Source organism: Gorilla gorilla, chromosome 9 (assembly GCF_029281585.2).
Source record: "Gorilla gorilla gorilla isolate KB3781 chromosome 9, NHGRI_mGorGor1-v2.1_pri, whole genome shotgun sequence".
Lineage (NCBI taxonomy): Eukaryota > Metazoa > Chordata > Mammalia > Primates > Hominidae > Gorilla > Gorilla gorilla.
In genome coordinates, this window is record NC_073233.2 from 66,246,909 (window position 1) to 66,261,367 (window position 14,459).

Here is a 14,459-nt window from a genome sequence, read left to right on the forward strand (position 1 = left end):
GATGCCCCCACAGTAACATCAGAATATCCCCAGTGAATACAATACTCTGCCTGTGACCATGTGCTCATTAGAAAAAATGTAGTTCTCGGCTGGGCGCGATGGCTCATGCCTGTAATCCCAGCAATTTGGGAGGCCAAGGCGGGTGAATCACCTCAGGTCAGGAGTTTGAGACCAGCCTGGCCAACATGACGAAACCCGTCTCTACTAAAAATACAAAAATTAGCTGGGCGTGGTGGTGTGTGCCTGTAATCCTAGCTACTTGGGAGGCTGAAGCAGGAGAATCGCTTGATCCTGGGAGGTGAAGGTTGCAGTGAGCCGAGATTGTGCCACTGCACTCCAGCCTTGGAGACAGAGTGTGACTCTGTCTCAAAAAATAAAAAAAAATAAAAAAATTAAAAAATTTAAAAAAATTTAGTTCTCAAAAACTCATTCCTCTGTGATGATTATCTCAATTCTCTTCCTCTTTCCAAAAACATCTTTAGATTAACATCGAGGCATTATTTTTTCTCTTTCTTGGATATATTATTCTCCTTTCATATTATTTTATGTGGGATACAGTTAATTTTCAGAAATGCACTCAAACATCCATGTTTAAGGACTATAATAAATGAAAAGTTACCGGCAAGGGACTTGTGTTATCCTGAACAGAAAGGATCTCCGAAGTCTCATCAAGGTTAGTCTCCTTTCTGGAATGCTGATCCAGGGGAAGAGGAGCTGGGTTGGAATATTCATCATTGTCCTGAAGGGTGGAGCGTTCCAGTTCCTCCAATAAGGCATCTACACCATAAGAAGCAAGAGAATCATGACAGAGAATATTTAAATCTCTATAGTCATTTTCTCCTTAAATATCTTCACTGTGCCCACATTCATCTCCTTTTCTTCAATTATGGCTATTTTCAAATACTTTCCCTTATTCCTTATTTCACTTCAAGAATGTGGTGAATCCTACCAAGAAATGTTTAACACCTCCATAAATTGTGGTTTGTTTCTTATTTTCTATGGTTGCATTCAATTTCACTGTCTCATGCTATAATTTGATTTTTTATACCACAGGTATTAATTTTCATCATTCATTTAGGGTAGATTGCCCACAAATATCCTTAATTAGAAAAAAATAAAACTGGGCTGGGTATAGCGGCTCATGCCCATAATCTTAGCACTTTGGAAGGCTGAGGCGGGAGGATCCCTTGAGCCTAGGAGTTCCAGACCAGGGCAACATAGCAAAATCCAGTCTGTATGAAAAATACAAAAAAGTCAGCCCAGCATGGTGACGCACACCTGTGGTCCCAGCTACTTGGGAGGCTGAGGTGGGAGGATCACCTGAGCCTAGGTGAGCCTGCGATGAGTCGAGATCACGCCACCACACTCCAGCAGCCTGGGCCAAAGGAGTGATACCCTGTCTCAAAAAATAAATAAATAAATAAATAAATAAATAAATAAATCCTAAATGCTTTTTTCTATCAGAAAAATATAAGCAATTGTATTACCATTTTTCAAAACATATGAGGGAAATAACACTTATTCTTAATCCTAATGATATTTTTTCTTAAATCTTAACAATTATCCTGAGCATGTAACAAAATTTTCAAAGCAAGGTATAAGTATCCTGTCTTTTAGGGTGTGGAGAGAAAAAATGGTTGGGGAGAAAACTGAGATATTGCAAAATCAAGTAAGATGTTGCAATTTAAATAGTTGGGATTTGTTACTCTTTCAGTTTTTTTTTTTTGGAAAAGTATTATATACTAGTATCTATCTGTTACAATGAAATAAATAATAATTAATAAAAATTAACACATGCCAGGTACTGTGCTCAGGAGTTTACACATTTCATTTAATCATCCTAACACTCTGAGGCAGATGATATTATTGTCCTTATTTTGTAGATCACAAGAAAGAGACAAAAATAATTTGCTTAAGCACATGAATGCAGAACCAGGACTTGAATCTGGGCTAACTGATCCCTAGCCCCTGCATTAACTAAAAGTTAGAAGTTCCAGTCTCCTGTCTTATACATATTCTCTGGGTTACCTTGAGCATGTCACATCCTTCTCTGATAGCAGTTTCCTCATCTACATAACAAGGCAATTTGATTAGAACAGTATTTTTCAAATTATGGCTCAATACGCATTAGTGGATCTCTAGCGGACTTCTTACCACAGATTTTAGCTTTCAAACTTTAAACACAGAATTACATTATTTCTAAGGACCTGCCTACATCTAAAGTTCTCAGATAAGGAAAATAAACTTCACAGGTCATTAAAAAAAAAGATTTTTCATTTATTTTAGATTTTGGAGGAATGAATATTTCTTAATGGCGTTAGAAGAGATCTAATCCTTTTTTTTTAACAAATGAAATATACAGATCTTTCATAATCATCCATTTATCAAAAATGTTGACTTTTGTGTACCATTTTAGAGATAAGCAAACTGAACTAAACTCTCGGGCAAATGAATACTGTAATGGGAAAAAAGAGATGAGTGGGACCCTATGGCATCAAAAAGTCGAGAGACTTATAATAAATTTCAGTGTATGAACTTTATTTGGATCATTAAATCTACTGTAAAAATGAAACAATCAAGACTATTGAACACTGACTGGATATTAAATAATATCAAGTAAGTACTGTTTATTTTAGGTGTGATAATGATATTTAATAATATTAAGTAATTCTGTTAAGTTTTTAGGTGTGATAATGGTATTTTACAATATTAAGGAATTACTATTAAGGCTGTTGTGGTTATGGCAATGGCATTACAGTTATATGTATAAATATATATTTATTTTAGAGGTTAGTGTTAAAATATTTACAGATAAAATGACATCTGAAATTGTTTTAACGTAATTACAGGGGTGAAAGGAATGGGTGGGCATATATATGAAGTAAGACTGATGAAGAACTGATTGTTTCAACTGGTTGATGGGTATATCAGAATTCATTAAACTATTTTCTCTACTTTTGCATACTTAAATTTCTTTATAATAGAAGTTTTTTAAAAAGAAGGACAAATAGGCCGGGCACGGTGGCTCATGCCTGTAATCCCAGCACTTTGAGAGGCCGAGGCGGGCGGATTGCCTGAGGCTGGGAGTTCGAGACCAGCCTGACCAACATGGAGAAAACCCGTCTCTACTAAAAACACAAAATTAGCCAGGCATGGTGGCACACGTCTGCAATCCCAGCTACTCAGGAAGGCTGAGGCAGGCGAATAGCTTGAACCTGGGAAGCAGAGGTTGCGGTGAGCCGAGACCGTGCCATTGCACTCCAGCCTGGGCAACAAGAGCAAAACTCTGTCTCAAAAAAAAAAAAAGAAAGAAAAGAAAAGAAAGAAAAAAGAAAAGAAAACTAAGGTAGAAAAAGAAAGAAAACTTTTTGCCTCAGATTTTTATTAGCCAGACCCCACACCAAATTTGAGAATTTCGAATTTTTATTCTGCATCTTTCAATTATGCTAGCGCCCCTTTCTTTTCTATTTTCTAAGCTTTGCTCTAACTAGAAGCCAAAGATCCTCCTGAGCTCAAAATAAAAAGCCATTTACAATAAAGATTATAAGAGAGAGGAAACCATACCACTAAGAGTAGGAAGTTGCCCTCAGAAGCACCAGCTAACCAAAGTTATCAAAACCCTTCTTTCTGGGTCATGAGTTATAGGCTTTTCTCTTCCTGTTTCATATAAGTGTGCATATCACCAACACTGTGAGGTTATTATGTCTTTTGCCAGATTTTGTAATTTGAAGATGACTAATTTCAGTATGACAAATATGGGATTCCTGGAGAGTGGGGGCGGGGGAAGTGGGGACTAGACTGAAGACTCCATAATTCTTCTCTGTAGTCTTTTACTGTGGAGATGAAATAATATCAATATTAACATGAAAGGAGTAAAGTGAGGTCTCTTGGGAGTCTCTGAGGGTTGCATGGATTTCATTCGGAGGCAGAATCTGCTCCTGGTTCCTCTTTATCTATCATGCCTAATGCCTACGTAATGAGGGTTTAGGTAAAACCTTCTGGGTGTATAAAAGCTGCTAGCCTCTGAGGCACTACTGCAGACAGGAAATATTTGCTCACTTGAGCCAACCTGTCCTCGATGCCATTTCTCTGCCAGCAGGAAGAAAGATCCACACCAAGCCTCAAGGGTAGTTACTGCACTGATGACAATTTGAAGAAACTGTTGAAGTGTAGCCATCAACAGCCTGTGGAGATGTAGCCAACTGGATAATCTGCACAAATATTAGCTTCCAGGCTACTTGGTACTTTCTGTATTTCCGGACAAGATTTACCTAACATTTAGCCTGCTCAGGAGATACAAAACAATATAAATTTCTGTTAAATCTGGGTTACTTCATTGGCCAGAACACCAGAACCAATAAACTTCTAAAATAGGAGAGCACATTGTTGTTTAGTTTTGGTGTCAGGTGTTCCCGACAGTGACATTGAAAAAGTTATTTTGTTTTTCTTAGTTTTCTCATCTGAAAAAGAAGTGGATAACACCTATTTCAGAGGGTTGCTGCAGACACTAAAATGATTAACATATGTAAAAATGTCTAGTTTTTGCTTGATTTACTAAATAAGTATTAGTTTCCTTTTGAATTATTTGCCATGAAAGCCATTCGGTGTCCCCTCCATCCCCCCCCAAAAAAAAGAAAGAAAAAAAGGAAAAAGAAAAAAGGCCCTAGCACTACTGGAACTCAAGCAGAAATTCACATTCTCCCAGCACTCACGTAGGATAAGAATTAGAATTCTACCCCAAGTCCAAAAAAGAGTCTGGCCCAATATCAAAATAGACTTCACCTCCAAAGCAGTTTGATATTTATTAAACACTACCTTTTTCTCTTCATTAACATCTCTTGCCTCCTGGTAATTTGCCCTTTACTTTTCCTCCGTTTCTCCAGCTTTGAAATCACACACCATTTTTTTTAAGACAATGTAACAATGTGCAAGATATTTTTTGTTGTTGTTTTTTGCACTTTTGACATACCCTATCCCCAAACACACCCCAAACCAGGACACTGTGGAATTCATACAGTTTGGAAATTGGGTATAGTTTAGTGACTCAGTGTTAGTTAAGATGCTGGCAACAGATGTTGGCAAAGGCTATGGAATGAGTCCCAAGAATGACAAACCTTACATTACTCCAAAGGTTTGAAATCCAGGATTTCTCTGGTTAATATGGCTAATAGTTCCACTGCTGGTTTTAATTGCCTTAGAGTCGAAGGAGGTGTCATATTTTCAGGCCACAGTAATCTCTTCCTTCAGAATTCTTCTGAATAAAAAGCTTAGCAACAAAATCACTAGAGTTAGAGTGCTATGCCTTCTTGATTTAATACTAAAACATGGAACAAATGAAACCACTCTGGCCTTTTTCCAACCTCTACAGATCCCTCATTCTTATACTTCTAGTCCATCTTTTCTTCCTCATAACACCCCAACTCCTTTTGCTCTTTCTTTTCCTCCTCAAATCATATCTCTGCATTGTCTCGCTATGTGGCCACCCTATGATCTCCAGTGACCTCCAAAGGGCAAAACGCCCATAACAAGACAACAACTGCAGTAACAATCCAGTCCAAAAGTATTTGCCAAGAGTTTATTCTGCGGTTAGCACCAAACTCTCCATCTATTTTGCCACTGCGAACAGTGAACCCATAGTTCCCCAAAACAATCATAGTTCCTCATGCTTCACTCTTGGCAGGGCTGAGGACAGGAAAGAAGTGAAAATAAAATCTTCCATTACTACCCTCAGTCTAGCCAGAAGTATACCCCACCCCACAAGGAGATGGCAGCCAAGTCTTCGCTCCCTCAGAGTTTCTCCTCCAAGCTCCTCACTCACCTAACTCTTCCATTGTCCTACATCCAAGATGCTCTTGTCTCACAGGCCGTGAGGAACAGCTTTGGCATGTGCTGAAGAAGAGGACCGCAAAGGAACTGGATGAGACAGCATAAGGCAGCCTCTATAAACCCTTTTGGTTCCTGTATTTGCTTAGCACTTCCTCTCTTTTGATTTGGTGAGCTTTTTTTTTTTTCATAGGTTACACAGTTTTAAAAATGTGACTGACATAGAAAGGTAGATAGTAAGATTTGCATTATGGCAGTGCATTGGCCAGGGTGATAAAGATTCAAAATTAATTTTGCAAAATTTGAGGACCTACTCTGTGCCAGGATTCATCTTGGATTCATGGGAATGGCAGACTTATACTTGCGTTTTTTCCAAGTGTAGGTACCCCACTCTGAGCATCTTTTTCTTTTTTTTTTTTCTGTGAAGCTGGGAGACATAGAGGCATAGTCTCCTTAAAATTTGCATCAGAGTTGACCAGCATCCATTTCATTTTGTTGTCTTATTTATTCAGAAATTATGGTTATCTGCTTTCCTGCATGGAATGTAAATCCTTAAAAGTAGGGCAGAAGTGGATTCATGCTTGGATTCTCAGGACCTGGTTTACTCAGTGGTCCCAAAAGCAAACATCTACAGGGGGGTCACAAAGAAGGAAGCCAGGTTTGACACCAGATGTTAAACTGTGTGCATCTCAATAAAGCATAATCCCTTCCTAGATACACTGCCTTATAGCAATTTCTTTGGAAAGTGACACTGAGGTTAACTCTTCACCTTTTTCACCACTGTGATTTATTCACCTTGAATTAAACATTTACAAAAGGCCTACTATAAAAAGGCAATATGTAAGGAACTATAATTATAGCCCTGTGAAATACATTTTTTCCCCCTTTTTACCAATGGTGAAATAGGTTCATGTAATAGCAACTTGCTAAGATAATTAATTGGTAGCTTTGCTACTTACTATAATTGCAAAGTCTGGGATCTCTCCTCTACAACACAGTAGCCTTCTTTATTTTTTTTAAGACAAGCTCTCTGTCACCCAGGCTGGCATGCAATGGTACTATCATAGTTCAGTGTAACCTCCAACTCGAACTCCTGGACTCAAGCGATTTGCCCTTCTCAGCTTCTGGAGTAGCTGGGACCACAGGTGCATCCCATCACGCCACTAGGTTAGCTTAAAAGCTTTATTTTTATTTTTTATGTAGAGGGTGGTCTCCCTATGTTGCCCAGGCTGGTCTGGAAGTTCTGGGTTCAAGGGATCCTCCCACTTTGGCATCCAAAAGCGCTGGGATTCCGGGGGTGAGCTACCACATCCAGCCCACGGTGGCTTTTTTTTTTTTTTAGGGAATAATTCATTCTCCATTCCACTGTCTGTACATTTTTTTTTTTGAAAGGAGATTTCTCCTCTGTATTACTTTGAGCATCCATTGGATGTCAGCACTGTTCCTTCCAAAAGTCTGCTCACTGCAAACTCAATCTTAAAAAATTTCCATTGACACTATGCCAATCGATTATTACAACTGAAAATGACATTAGCCCTATGAAAATGCAAAATACTCAGTAGAGAATATAAAACATTTGTCTAATATGAAGTGGTATCTGAGTCAAAGTACTGGAAGGAAAAATGTACTTCAGCACTTGTCTACAGTTTAACTGAATGATTAATGTGAAATTTAAAATTGGATCCCGAGATCTTGTTTCCAGCTTCTTTCTTTTCGGACTTTTAGCCCTGGATGCCTTATTTTCCAGGGGTAAAAGATGTTCTTGCAAATCGTTCCTTGATTGTAATGGATGAAAAGAAAAAACAAATGGGAGAGGCCCACTGCATCACCAACTGCAACGGAAATTCCCTTTGATGAATCAGGAAGACAAATTAATGTCATACGCTAGCGTGCAGAAAAGTAACTTCTGATAAAGTTGCTATTGTATAAACCGCAGAAGCAGATGGCTTCCGGCCGCAGAGCTTAAGAGACCCTTCAGCTTCTCGGTGTAGGTCACCAGAGTCACGTCACGCTAACAACCCTTTCGCCTCCCTCTCGGTCAGGCACCGCATCCAAGTTAAGCAACCGACGCCGGCTCCTTGGTGTCCCAACAAGGTCTAGTAGAAAAGCAACTTTATAATTCGTTTCACAGATTTGATTAAGAGCCAACTGAGTAGTGGGCCTTGTGCTAGGGCTCCGAGGGCCCAAGGACCCCATGGAACCAGATTTAGTCGCTGACCTCTAGGAGCTCACAGGTGAGTGACTCACACACCGGAAGACGAGATCAATAATGTAGACATGAACGCTGGCTAGCCAGTCCCAGAGGAGGTGTCATCTGACCAAACCAAGGTAAGTCTGGGCAGTTACGCAGACACCCCGAGAAAGGTACGCCAACGCCCAGATAAAAAGTAAGAAAAAGTAGGAAAAACCCTCCCATCAGACCAGCAATTGGCTCGACGTTTGAGCCCGGATGTATGGCACGCGTCGCGACCTAACCCGGAAACACTGCCTCCCGAAAAAAAAGGTAAACTCTAGACTGCGGAAAGTAAACTACCTTTCCCGTCGTGAATCAGTCAGAACCTCCCGGCATCCTCTCCACCTCTGGTTTCCCGTCTATTTTTCCTAAAGCCTAGGCGAAATAAGACTTCGTCTCCCAGAATGCCCTTGGTTAAGTTAACGGTGCGCATGCGCCAAGAGGCGGGCCCTCGTTGCCCCCACAGCCCCGCCTCCGTTTTGCCGCCGCCATTTTTTCAGAGACTTTCATCCGGCAACGGACGGGGCTTTTTTTCTTAAAGGAGAAGCGACAGCTCAAAATACTACCCCATTCTCCGCGCAAGATCTGGCGGCGCTGGGGACAGAAAGGCCAAAGACAGGAAAGTGGGGTAGGGTGGAGGCGGAAGAACGCCCAGGCTACTTCTGCGGCCTAAAGAAGAATAGAAAGAGCCCTTGTGTTATCAGTGGCTCCTCAGGGAGGCAGGTGCGCGCGCAGCCAGTCTAGGGTTTGCGTGAGGCGGGGAAAGAGGTGCGATTTCTTCTCACCCGCCTCCCTCGCGAGACCTGCCCCTCGCACTGCCCCTAGCGCGCATTGAACTCTGGAGGGGGGAAAAAGGTCACTTTGGGATTGTCGCGAGACACAGCCGTTTAACGGTGAGAACGGGTGCGCGGGGAAGGAAACCTCGCGCGCTCCCTTCTAGCCGTTTCCTGATTGGCTGAAGGAAGGGGTGGGGGAGGGAACCTGGGGCGCCGCTGCGTGTAACACTGCGAGGGGCGGGGTGAGGAAGCTTGTCCTCTTCTCCGATTGGCCCGCTGAGCGTCTGTGGCGGGCGCGCGCGCGCCGCCAGCGGTAGCAGACCTTGAGTGGCAGGGGGTGGGGGGGGCGCCCTCGGAGCCGGGCGGAGGGGAGGGGGGAAAGAGGAGCGCAGGGTGAGAGTGAGCCGCAGGCTTCGGGAGGCGAGGGGGCGGGGGGAGCAGCGCCGAGGCCGCCGCCTCCGCCTCCGCCGCCTGGGACTAGGGGGTGGGGGACGGACAAGCCCCGATGCCGGGGGAGACGGAAGAGCCGAGACCCCCGGAGCAGCAGGACCAGGAAGGGGGAGAGGCGGCCAAGGCGGCTCCGGAGGAGCCCCAACAACGGCCCCCTGAGGCGGTCGCGGCGGCGCCTGCAGGGACCACTAGCAGCCGCGTGCTGAGGGGAGGTCGGGACCGAGGCCGGGCCGCTGCGGCCGCCGCCGCCGCAGCTGTGTCCCGCCGGAGGAAGGCCGAGTATCCCCGCCGGCGGAGGAGCAGCCCCAGCGCCAGGCCTCCCGACGTCCCCGGGCAGCAGCCCCAGGCCGCGAAGTCCCCGTCTCCAGTTCAGGGCAAGAAGAGTCCGCGACTCCTGTGAGTAACAGTCTTTCAGGCGGTGGGAAAGACCCCCCTCTGTCCGTACGCAACCCTCTCGGCTCCCGTAGCGCCTGCTCCACGTGACATCCTGCCTGGTCTGCCCCCTGCCGGCTCCGCACGCCAGATGTCACACCGTTTCCCCGGGAGCCTTCGTGCCTCCTCTCTGCGCCACCCTCATCTCGCTCCTGTACCTTCGCCTGTCGGGCCGTTTCCCCACTCCCCGAAATCATCTTTTGATACACCCCTGCACTCGCTAGTGATCCACCTTCTCCCTGCCACCCGCAGGCTCATCCCTCTTTCTGGCATCCGCACCCCCTTTGTCAACCTATCCCTTTCCTTTAGGCGGCTCTCCAGTATTACATCACATGCCCTTTAGGGAATCCACAGCCCGATCATAGCCTTCAAAAATGTGTACCCCCCCCTCCCCTTCGCGTTAGCTCAAGAGCCAGCTGTACTAGTTGTGTTTATGTAGCTTTTTTTTTTTTCACTTTTCTAAATTTTCGCAACCCTTCTCATTCTTTTGAGAAATTTGCTACTTACTATGGTCAGGTTAAAAGCCCACTGCTACGATTTGAAGTATGGAGTCTTTCATATAAAATTATATGAGCATTCTTTAATGTTTGTTTTTACTAAGTAGCATATGTTTTATCTTTGTGTTTCGTGTTTTTAAATGCAGGAACGTCATCCTTGAAATTAGAATCATCTGAGAGGAATTCCTTTATTACCTAGACGTAATAGAGGAAACATGAACAGGTGGCCAGGAGCATTGTTTTAAATTGTTCGTTAAAATAATACTCATGTTAAGAATACTGAAGCACACAAGTTTGTAAATTCTAGAAATTAATCACATTAACTGTTCAATTCATGACGGAAAACATCATTAGTGACCTTTGACTTTTGAGTGAAAACAGATTAGTAAAAACAGAAAATTGAAGTGAGGGGGTCAGTGGCAAGGTTTGACTTACACCAGACCTAATAGATTTAAAACTTGAAACAGACTTGGTCCAAAATTAAGAGTTAAGCCTGTGTCTTGGCATGCTTGCCTTAGAAGCCTCTCAGAAAGAGAAATAAAATTCAGAGGTAATCATATTGTGGTATTAGATAAGCTTTCAAATTTTTGAATGTCAGCTAAGTTAACATAATTTAGAGAATTTGTTGTAAGAACTGCAGTTCTGTCGACAGCAAAAATCTGTACTTACAGATTCAGCTGCAATTAGACTTCTAATTGCTGTAGATGCATTTCATCTTACAAAAATTTTATAGTTCTATATTGTTTAATCTCATGAATTTGAAGAGATACATGTATATCATTGACCTCATTTGGATATGAATTCCGTGAGCAAATTCCTTAACCTACCCATGCCTTAGTTTCCTTACCTATAGAGGATAATCTCTGCAACGTGAGTTTGTGAGAATTAAATACAGTGTGTAAAGCGCTAGACACAATGCCTGTTGTAAATACTAAGTACAAGTTGCGTTTTTCAGTAATGGTGGGATGGTAGATCCTTGAGTGGTTTGTAGTGAGGTTTTTCATGTAAATTATGCAAGATATGATTTTTTCACTCTTTAATATTACTATTCATAGAGAGGGTAATACTTAAAATATTTTTAAAATTTCCTTTTATTCTCACCTACTCCTTGAAAGTTAAATATACCTGTATCTCAAGATAAGATAATTATGTCTAAAATGGTACCTGCTGTTTAATTTCCTTTTTTTTTTTTTTTTTGGAGATGGAGTTTTTGCTCTGTTGCCCAGGCTGGAGCAGTGCCACGATGATCTCTGCTCACTGCAACCTCCGCCTCCTGGCTTCAAGCAATTCTCCTGCCTCATCATCCCAAGCAGCTGACATTACAGGCGCCCGCCACCAATCCCAGCTAATTTTTGTAATTTTAGTAGAGGTGAGGTTTCACCATATTGGCCAGGTTGGTCTCCAACTCTTGACCTCAGGTGATCCACCCGCCTCAGCCTCCCAGAGTGCTGGGATTACAGGCGTGAGCCACTGCGCCCAGCCTGCTGTTTAATTTTTGAAGGAAAATAAATAATTTTTATCTAAAACAGTAATTTTACCTGCTGTCATGATTTATTTTTGCCCTAACTCTTGGCAACAAAGTACTAGTGACGCTTTAATTCCATATAACTGTTACTGTTGTATATGGATGAAGATGACTTAATTAAATTCCTTCCTTTTTTCTGCACAATGTTCCTTGTGAGGAGGAAGAAATAAGTCTGAATTCTTAGCGCCACCCCCCCCCCCATCCAATATCATTAGAAAACAGTAGTGACAATGGTATTCTTCTTTCAGCCCCAAAATTATCTCTTGACTGTGTTTTTGATCAGGTTGTTAAACAGATTTTCGTCATAATAGAGTTTTTGTTACACGTTTTTACCTTATTCCATAATCTAGAAATCAAAGGAATGCTAAAGCATTTTAGCTTGGCAAACTTGTTTCATCAGTATCTGGGCCTGGTACTATGCTGAACTAGGTGGTAGAAAGAAAAATGAGACATGGCCCTCATCTTCAAGGACCTTGGGGTGTAAGGCAAAGATGCATTAATTAGTGGAGATATGTCAAATGTGTGTATGGTATACAGATTTTCAGTCATAAAATACATTTTAAGACTTAATTTTTTCTACATAATTTAATCCTTTAAGATATTTCAAGAGGTTTTGAGTCCAAACCCTGGTCTGGTATCTTTGACTTTGAGTCATTTCTGTTTTCCAAATGACATTTTGAAAATTTTAAAAAGGAAGGTTTATTCTGTATTACTTACTTGTTCGCGCTAGTCCTTTTTCCATATCCCAGCATTTCCCTGTATACAATCTTAGTAATCAGCTGTTTAACCTGCATTTGATTCTCTTAATTAAAGTGATAGTAAAGTATACCATAGTTTAAAAGGTCAGGAAATAGATAGATTTGGATTGGTTGAAACCTCTGTTCCCATTGGAAGGCAAAATAATAGAGTGGATAAAGCATTGGACTTTAGTCAGAAAGTTTTATGTTCCAGCTTTGTACTGTGCAGTAAGTGGCCTTGAGCAAGTCACTTAACCTCTTCATTTATAATTGCTTCATTTATAATTGATATTTTATGGATTTGTGAGATGAGCTTTATAGTTCCATATTTAGCTTACAGTTTTTATAATCTGATGTTTATAACAACTTCTTTTCACAATGAACTATTTAGGGGTTGTTGGGAAGAGGAAATATTTGTGGATGAAGGGGAAATAAAAATTTTTCATTGTGCTCAAGAGAGGCACAGAGTTAAATGCTAGAATCATGATAAATTGAAGCATAGAAGGCTAGTAGGAAAAATAAACCAAATTTGAAGAAAGTTTATGTATCCATATTAAGAGTAAGACTGATCATTTGCTGTATGTTAGCCAGTAAATTACAGTTATTTCAAGTGCACGTTTATATACTGTCTTTAATTTTTGAAGTAAAATCTAGTAGCATTAGTATACTAGTTTTTGCCTATGATTTTTTTCTGATTCATCCATGCGTTCTGCTAGTAGGGAATGAAATTGTCAAATTAAGACTGGGTTAAAATGTATAAGGCTTTTTTTCATTCTTACATATAATAGCCCTTCATTTATCCTGTGCATTTCAAAACTTAAAACTTTAGGGACAATACTTCTTAAAAATTCTAACTTCGCTGTTGAGTAACCATATTAGCTAATACTGAGTATTTTTGGATGTCTTCCTTCGGGTTCAGATTAAGGAAAGTAGTTTTATTTTCTGGTATATGAAATTCCATTTTTGATATATTTTCTTGCTAAAATTAAAACAGTAATAAACCTTTAGGTGACCTTTCTTGCTGTTTCCCTTTTGAAGGTCATGGATAGTGAGGATGAAGAGGTGGTAATATTCTGAATTGAAAAAACTTACAGTTCTTTGGAGAAGCCTTCAGTTGTACAAGACTGAATTCCTGAGTGATCAGGATCTTAATCAGTATGATGATAGAAACATTGAACAAACTTTCAAGGTTTTTGGAAAAGTTTGTTATATAATTTTTCAAAAATTTAGCAATTATTTTTGCAGTTTTTATTTAAAGATGGGATGATTAGCAGTTATGGTGTGTTAATTGGGACATTGGTAATGTGATTTAAAATAAAATTATAATACCAGTCTTTTTTAAAAAAGTATGGAACAAACAATGATAACTATTGTTTCTAAGTAGAATAGATTTTTGTATTACACTGTGGCTTCTGTATTTGTCTGGGTATTTATTTATAACATATTGTAACATAATAGAGTCTTTACTATATTAGGTTTACTTTTGGGAGGAGCAACAACAAAAAAACTTTGTACTGTTCAGAGATACTCTGTGGTATCTATATGATAAATGTTCAGGGCCTGTTGACTTTTGAATTTTAGTGGTAAGTATAGGAAGTTCATTATACTGTCCTCACCAGTTATGTATGAGAGAAATTTTTCTGAATGAAAAACCTGGGGATATGTCTGATTTTTGTTGTTTTGGGGGTTTTTAAAAAAATCTTCAGGCTATAACAAATTTTAAGCTCTTTACTGTTGCTTTTTAATTTGTAAAGGCCAAGTTACATTTACTTGTGAGGTCCACCTATTGTCTTTTTACAAGTAGATTTTGATTTGGTCTTAACAAACAATTTTAGGGTCTTTTTAACACTTCATTGAGTTTTTATTATGAAAATTGTTAAATATACACAAAATAGGGAAAATAGTATAATGAAACCCCAGTATTGATCACCTAGCTGAGATTTTGCCATGCTTGCTATGTCCATCCTCCTTGTTTTGGCAGAAGTA

The 14,459-nt window shown here is 40.7% G+C and overlaps 2 protein-coding genes across 9 annotated transcripts in view; one reads left to right on the forward strand and one right to left on the reverse strand.

The window, feature by feature from the left end:
• Positions 1-8,939, reverse strand: part of LPXN (leupaxin) — a 51,932-nt gene extending 42,993 nt beyond the window's left edge. The window contains exons 1-2 of one of the 4 annotated variants that reach the window (XM_019037105.3): positions 8,357-8,939; positions 620-777 (exon numbers count right to left, since the gene is read on the reverse strand). In XM_019037105.3, the coding sequence (XP_018892650.2) occupies positions 620-777 (158 nt within the window). In that variant the 5' untranslated portion in view covers positions 8,357-8,939. Of the gene's footprint in view, positions 1-619; positions 778-5,818; positions 6,226-6,782; positions 8,265-8,356 lie in introns of those variants that run through there. The other 3 variants (XM_019037104.3, XM_063711235.1, XM_004051222.4) reach the window with 3 other exon arrangements.
• Positions 8,940-9,191: 252 nt separating this feature from the next.
• The window catches only part of ZFP91 (ZFP91 zinc finger protein, atypical E3 ubiquitin ligase), a 41,844-nt gene continuing 36,576 nt past the window's right edge, over positions 9,192-14,459 (forward strand). For 2 of the 5 annotated variants that reach the window (XM_063711231.1, XM_031015902.3), the window contains exon 1: positions 9,192-9,678. In XM_063711231.1, coding sequence (XP_063567301.1) covers positions 9,338-9,678 — 341 coding nt within the window. In that variant the 5' untranslated portion in view covers positions 9,192-9,337. Of the gene's footprint in view, positions 9,679-11,804; positions 12,217-14,459 lie in introns of those variants that run through there. The other 3 variants (XM_031015901.3, XM_063711232.1, XM_063711233.1) reach the window with 2 other exon arrangements.